The following is an 8324-nucleotide window of genomic DNA, read 5'->3' as shown; positions in this document are numbered from 1 at the left end:
ATTACCTGTACAATGTGGGACTTTTAACTGAAGAGAAAGTGATAAGAGAGAAAAAGAGTAAAAGTTGCGACTTTCTTACCAAAGCTATGATTATGTAATAATAATTAGATTGTCGTAAGACTTGATGATACCAAAATTTGACTGCCATAATATCTTTTCCATGCATTTCGATAGAGGTTTTAAATTCAAACTAATAGATCATACAATTATAACTATATTTTTTTCCTCTTACTACATATTTACTTATTCTATTGAATTAGAAATTAGTTTCTTCATTATAATTGTTGTTCCTCAATAAAAGTTGACAGAGATTTCTGTTATATAAACTGTTCCAGTGCGATACGTAATCTGTCAGGTCACTTTTTATTTGACTTTTATTACATGTTTATATCAAGAGTTATTTTAATTATATATAACTAATCAACGAAAAAATCTCCAAATTGTTTGTGTCTAAAATCTAATACGTCTTGAAGGTAATTTCTTAAAAATACATTTATAATTTCCTAAATATATATGTACACAATACATAGTTACATACGATTCCCAAGTTGTAAAAATTGGAACTGGGCAATTGATGAGATAAATAATCAGCTGAATGAAACCATGATCACGATCAATATTGAGAACGACATACCACAGGGATAAGTTTTTGCATGTGGTAGAACACAAATTGGAACCAGGCAATTGATGACTAATGAAATCATGAAAACGACCAACAGAAAATGACTTGGAATGTTGTTAATCTTGTTTTTCTTTTTATCATTATTCTTAAAATGTTTTTTCTTATTCTACAACTTGTTGTAAAATTAAAGGGGTGTCCCAGAAATTTCCTATGCAGAAACAACATATATTCACTGTCCCGTAACATAGTCGAAGAAAGCAAAAGATAGTTGGTGATATTATAATAGCACTAAGTACAAAGTGAAAGAATATCTCAATCAAAACATGGTACATGAGTGACTACTTTCGATAAGAACAAATAAAAGATTTTTAGGTTAAACAATAGAATTTGTCAGATACCTAAATAATACATAATTGGATCACCGACTAAATAAAAGTTACACAGGATTCCTGATAATTGATACTATCATGATGATGGTAGGCCACGGCAGAAAATATAAAATAACCAAAGTCTGCAATTTACATAGGCTTTACATGTAAGTTGGGAATTAAATATGGATAATGTAGGGCTAAAGAAAAACTTACGCCTAACCAAAAGTTATCATTTGGAGACCCCTCCATCTATTTCATATTCCCAATTCCTTATATGTGTGCGTAATCCGTGACTCACTACTATTGCTTTTCCATCGTTTATACTTTATATATCCATGACTCTCATAAAATACAAAAAAGAAAAATCTCACTCAACTATTCTACTATTAATAAAGGTGCGTATCACCACACGCCACCGGGTCCACACCACAGACAATGGTCACTCAAAGGTCACAAAGACACCACCAGTTTCAGACTTTTAGCTTCTGTTATTCTCATATATATATATATATATATATATATATATATATATATATATATATATATATATATATATATATAACTCCCATCTACCATTTTAAATTTGAACTGTGTTTGGGAGGGACTTGTTCATGAGTTTAATATTATAAGAGAATTAATTAAGAAGATAAAGTAGGGAGAAAAAGAAGAGGAATAAGTGTAGGTGTTATATATAATAACACAATAATTGGTGAAAAAGAAAGGGGAAAAAGAAGGATATGCACAATAAAACTGTAATGATTATAGGGTTCACTATCCCTAACACCAACGTCAAACACACCAACTTTGTTTTCTCTGCCCTTATCTACCTATTTTCATTCCTATAAATTCCTCTCTACCCACAAACCAAACCCTCTTCACCAATTCCATCGTTTTGGACCACACCGAATGAAACGGACACACTTCACTCTGCCACATGTGGCAGACATCACATGCATGGACCCCAACCGGCCACCGCTCGTGCCGGAGAAGCTCTCCAAAACGGTGCGTTTCCTCGGCTTCTTCATCCAAAACGACGTCATGAAGCGCGGGAAGAGCATAGGGAAGGCGCTCAACGACGTCGTCGTGCGCCACCACCAGGCCCTCACCTGCCGCCCACGTGATGCTCACGTCTCCTTCGTGTCGCCGTTGGAGTATCAGTTCAGCTGCAGCGGGAGTCCGCCGCGGCGCCTCTCGCATGCCAGCCGGAGGAAGCTCTCCCCGCCCTCTTCGAGCCGCTCGCCGGCTCATCATCGCGCTGTGAGGATGTGCCGTGGCGGCGGTGACGGCATCGTGGAGAGGCGCGTGAAGATCGCGGGGTCCGCCGCTTCCATGCTGAACGACGTCGTGGAGAAGGAGTTCCACGTGGACGAGGCCGCGGAGGAGTTCATAGCGAGGTTCTACAGAGAGTTGAGGTTGCAGAAATGGCTGGATCACTATTGCTGACGTGTATAGAATAATGTGTGGTTAAAACTGTAGTTATAATTAATTAGCCTTCTTCCATGTATGTTACTTACTGTTAATTACTGCAATGGATCGGATCGTGTTCTTACCAACTCCTATGTTACCAAAAAAATAAAAACTGTTGCTACCTTGTTTAATTAACTTAATTATCCCCGTTAATTAAGAAGGGTTCTTGAGCTGCATCCATCAGGTTTTCGTAAAACCTAAAATTAATATGTGTCTATCCTATTCAGCCTTATTAAATGAATTCTTAATCAATTGAATTTGTTAACTGTCTAACATCAATGTAGATGCAGTCCTTTATCTCCAGATGAGGAATACTAAGAATTGATAAGAGTCTTTCATATAATTGCTCAGAATTAACAAATGAATTACTAAGAAGGATAACATGTATGAGATCTGATGCTGAAAAGATAATTGCCCTAATTTGAATAACACCAAGACATATATATATATATATATATATATATATATATATATATATATATATATATAGTTGTAAATCACAATCAACACACTAACAAAATTATCTGCTGATAAAATTTTCAATTACAGTGTCTACTAGCTATGCATTCAACCTACAATATAAGTTCAGTAAGAAACAAGTAAATTAACTCACCTTATCACAAGTTTAACACTGCAAAGCTTCACTTGAACTGCAATGATTCATTATAAAATCACTATTTCTTGAGTTTTTATTACTGGACATAAATAACTTAGACCGTTTATATTCCTAAATATTATAATTGAAATGGGATTAAGTATATTATTTATTAATTTATCGAGTAAAAGGTCTGGATTGTTTAGAAAAAACCAATTTAGTATAAAAGTTAGAGGTTTCATGTCCAGAAGTCATTAATGAAGGCTGTTAGTAATATTTCATGATATGTATATATACATACTGTGGTTAAACATTACTACTTATGAAACTATTCGATATGGGACTGTGCTAGTGATTTTATTAATTAAGTTTGTTTGGAGATATAAAATTATTAATTAAAACTTCTATTAAACTATTCAATATGCAAGTCGTTTTATTTATTAACTTTGTGTTTGGAGTTTAAAAAATGAATTTTAGTCATATGGAATATACGTTATAGTGGTTACAAGGAGTCTTTTGTAATTGTTGACCTATCAATTTTTTTCCCACATTAGCTTGTTCAATGGTTCTGTAAGAGAAAAATACTGGTTTCCCAGTTTCATTCCATATCGAACAAACCAATTAATATCTTTTTATAGTAATTAATATTCAATTAATCACTATAAATAGTATGTAATAATACAAAAGAGAAATTTATATATTATATATGTATATTTTGTTTTAAATCATATTCTAAAATCATAATATTTTAAACTTCGTAATTATATATAGATATATATTGCACTTAATTATATTTTAAAATTTGTTAATATCATAATTACTATTTTCAGAGGAAAGATATAATCATTTATTAGAAAAAATGTATATGTTTTTACTATGGTTCCTCTAATATTAATTTTATTAGAATTATAAATTATATGTAGTGAGAATAAAAACAATAATATATTTTTAATAAACAAAATTTGTGTCAATTTTACCCATGGTCTACTGTTCTAAATTTGTTAGATATAATTTGATTTTAGAAGGTAAAAATTGCTGATATAATTTATTTTTATTATGATTTTAAATTATTAATTTCTATCCATGATTATAAAGGCTTTTTATACCATGAAGTGAAATATTAATTTCATCAAATTTTAATCTTAATGCAATGTGGAATGTGGATTTTTGTTGTTGTTGGGAACCATCATGTGAAGACTCGTAGTTGTGGCTTTTCTAATGAAAATAATATATATTTTTAGAATTATTAAAATGTTTATATTTTAAAAAGCTACTAAAATAGATAGATCGTATTTGTTAGTTGATTCCCTTTTAAACAGTGTTAAACTTAGTTTCTTTAAAATGCAACTGTTTTATAAGTACAATACTGAAGAGTTTGTTCATTTTAATAATTTAAATGAAATTATACTATTTCGATGAAAATAAGCCCACACAGTTTAACTTTTACCAAAAAAATATTATTTTGACAGGAAAAAAGAAAAACACTCAGTTTATTTCTTTCTTTTTTTAAAGTTGTTGATGTGTTAGTTTTACTAAAAATTTATTTCAGAAAAAGAATAACATGTCAATAATATGTTTCAGAACAATCTTATTAACATTCATATTTTAAAAATAATACAGTTTAGTTTTCTTTTATAGGTTGTTACGTTAATCAACCACATATGTACCTATAGTAACCAATTATGAAAAATAACTACGACCGTAATTAACATTTTTTTAAGTTGTTAATTAGAAATGATTATATAAATTAAACATATGACAAGTACTAGAATCAAACGCGCTTCTTCCAAATCCGATATATTTTGTTAAAAAGTGTGTTACATGATTAGTTATATATAAAAAAAATTCACAATATATTTACATCTAATCATATAACTTTGACTAATAATTGGTTTTGACCTTTTAAAAAAATTGAACCTTTAAAATTATTTTTAATTAAGCATATATAATATCATTATTAGTGCATAAAATTTGTTGGAAAAGTACAATAAATATAGAAATATAGGTTTTATATTTTTTAAAATCATTTAGATATTATATAACCTGATTTTATCCCTAATATTTTCTTAAAAAAATATAATCAGTTTTGCCTCAACTATGATTTAGCTAAACTATAACTACTTGTCATGTGCAATTATTAAATGGTATTACTAAAAAAAACTAAGCATGAACAATTATAGTAGTTAACAAATAAGGGGAAGAGATATACAACCCTAACAACTAGATGCTACCGTAAAAGAATATATTTTGTATATATTTTGAACTGAGTGTTGATGTTTTCGGCTTTTTTTTTTACCATTACGGTGCAATTCACTCTTCTAATTCCAAAAATAATGTCGTAAGTCTTTTAAAAAGTTATACGGAAGATATATTAAAATGAAACATCTTAATAATTAGTAGATAATATATATTAAAATTAAAGTAAATATAACAAAATGCAGTAATAAGAATTACAAAACATAAAAATTCAGTATTTATTTTGATAATTTCTTTTGATATGACTCATTTTAACACGGTTTTTCTTACACAGTTATTTTTTATAGTAAAATTATATTATTTTGACACAACTTTTTCTTTCTAGAATTTTATCAAAAAATTATACTATTTTTTAAATTACAAAAGTAAATTGTACCAAAATTATAAAAATAAAACGATGTTTTCTTTATTCCTATCAGTAAGAGACTCTTCTCTTTTGTGAGAAGTGGATGAAGTTCCCAAAATGTACTATCATTGCCTATCTTTAAGGGAAAAGACACGTAAGCATGCTCTTGTGGGTGATAAAGTTGATATGATAAAATTACATCTTTCAGTAATAATATAAATAAAATGTTGTAATCATTGTTCTTTTTCATATGCAAGATTGTAATCTTGACTTGTGCCCACATTATTGCAAGTTATTGCGGCTTCACAAATTTTATTATTATTTTGATTTCTGTTTTTCTTTTAAATACTAAATTAGTTTTTCAGTTTTGTTAAATTTTAATTTTATTTTAATTTTTAAAAAATTGATGTAATTTAATATTTTTTGTTAGATTTTTTTAAGCGAATCAATAATATTTCATTAAAATTGTCATTATAATTTTGTTAATATTAATAGAGTAAATTATTTGTATTAACCATCTTAATTTTAATGAAATTTTTTTAATTCATTTCAAAAAATTTAACAAAAAATTTAAATTACATTTTTTTTAAATTAGAATTAAATTAAAACTTAAAAAAATTCTGAAGAACCAATTTAATATTTTTAAATAATAATATAGACAAAAAAAAGTAATTAAACCTTGTAAAATTAATAACTTCTTAGAAAATTACGGATACAAAATGAAACGATTTTATTGAAATAATTTATGAACCGAACTCAGCACCAATTAATCGGATGAAACTGTTTAATATGTACTTTAAGGATTTTTTTTTTTTAATTTTTCAAAAGTGAGGTTTAGTAGGCAGACTTTGGCGTAGAGATTTGAAATTAAGACGATTAACAGTGGTATACAATAAAAAAAATGATATTTTTATAATTAAATTTTGACAATATCTTTTATAATTTTTATAATTTAAGACGATATTTATTAAATGATTTTGAAATATATAAAAATTATATAATGAAAAAGTGGATAGTCACCTAAAGATGCCAATTCAAATTACATGAGAGTTGTTAAAAAATCATTTAAAAAAACTAAAAAGGAGAAAAAAAATTTATTGGTTTTTTGTTCTTTAAATTTAGAAAATTATATTTAGCTTAAATTTTGAATATTTAATTATATTAAATACTTACTTTTTGTTTATATTAAACGTGTTTAACTATAATAAAAAATTATTTCGTAAAATGTATTTGTAATTTTTAAATTAAATAATATAATGTACTTCTTTTATTCGATCAAATATTTTTCTTCATATATTTAATTTATCTAATAATAGAACTATTATGAAGAATTATTCGCTATCATAACGGTTTTTATTTTTTGGTATAATATCGCTTTTAATACATTACATTACCATAACATTATTTAACTGTTACTATATTAAAACAAAACAAAAACAAAATCTAGAAAGTGGAAAAGCAAATGAACGGTGCGAAATCAGGAGAGAGAGGTTTAAGGAGCGTTTGATGTTCTTCCAGTTCCACAACTATGTCGCAGTATTCACCATTGTCCTTCAATTCAATTCTCTTGAACATAAAGAATTAATTGATGTAGAATTAACAAAATGTATATTATATTTTACTCATACTTAAATCATATTAATATATTATAGATATTTAAGAGATATTTACGCACCATTTTTACGCTAGTTTATATTTATATGTAAAGAGAATTTTTCATTTTGGGACCTATTTGTTTTTAAATTTTACCCCGTAAATAAAACTTGTTCAAATTAAATTAATTATTTTACCAATTTTACAATTTAGATGTCTATTTCTCTAAATTTGAACTTTATTTTTCAATTTAACCATTTTTCTAAACATATTTTTAATTAAAAAGTTACACACAAAATAAATAAAAATTATTTACAATGACTTTTTTAAATTTTACCATCTTTTACTTAATATTTAAAATAAAAACAAAAATCATCTATAAAATAAATAAAAATTATCGGTAATTAAATTGTAAAATTATTTATATTTTTTTATAATTATAATTTTATTATTTTTTATTATCATAAACAAAATGAATCCTTAATACATGTATTTTTAATATATATATATATATATATATATATATATATATATAAGGACTTTTTTTTTCACAATTCTTTTATAATTTGTCCTTCAAGTGAATGTTATTGAATTTATCCGTTTTTATAATTAACCGTTTTTTTCTTAATTTAACCCTTTATTTAAAATTAAATAAATAAAATTTATCTAAAAAATAAATAAAATTTATCTAAAATTAAATTGTAAAAATTATTAATATTTTTTTATAATTATAATTTTATTACTTTTTATTATCATAAAAAAAAAGTTAATACACATGTGTTCTTACTTATGATATACTTTTTTGATACGCATATCGGATTTGATATGTGTATTAAATACAATAAGTATTTGTGTATTGGATATGACAAATATCTAATATATCAATATATTCATTTTGAAAATAATAGGATACAATATGTTATATATGCATGTTGAAAAATGTTAATAAGTCTTAAAAATTTTATAAATATATAATTGTTATTGTGTGAATCTAAATTTAAAGTTGGTAACATACAACATTATAAATTATTGTCATTATAAAAATAGTACAACTTTATCAATTAAATATTTCAT

General features: G+C 26.1%; 1 protein-coding gene across 1 annotated transcript; it reads left to right on the top strand.

Moving 5' to 3' along the window:
- The first annotated feature begins 1795 nt into the window (after window positions 1–1795).
- Window positions 1796–2595, top strand: LOC114164236 (Avr9/Cf-9 rapidly elicited protein). The gene has a single exon (XM_028048826.2). It carries the CDS (start codon window positions 1900–1902, stop codon window positions 2434–2436), a length of 537 nt encoding a protein of 178 aa, XP_027904627.1. The 5' UTR covers window positions 1796–1899; the 3' UTR covers window positions 2437–2595.
- Window positions 2596–8324: the final 5729 nt, after the last annotated feature.

Source organism: Vigna unguiculata, chromosome 9, assembly GCF_037176805.1.
Source record: "Vigna unguiculata cultivar grain cowpea cultivar isolate G323 ecotype 2 chromosome 9, ASM3717680v1, whole genome shotgun sequence".
Classification (NCBI taxonomy): Eukaryota; Viridiplantae; Streptophyta; class Magnoliopsida; order Fabales; family Fabaceae; genus Vigna; species Vigna unguiculata.
Note: the sequence above shows the minus strand (reverse complement) of the source record. Positions and strands in the feature narration are given on the sequence as shown.

Coding starts and splice junctions, on each gene's coding strand:
- LOC114164236 (XM_028048826.2), top strand. CDS start 1,900: ATGAAACGGACACACTTCACTCTGCCACATGTGGCAGACATCACATGC.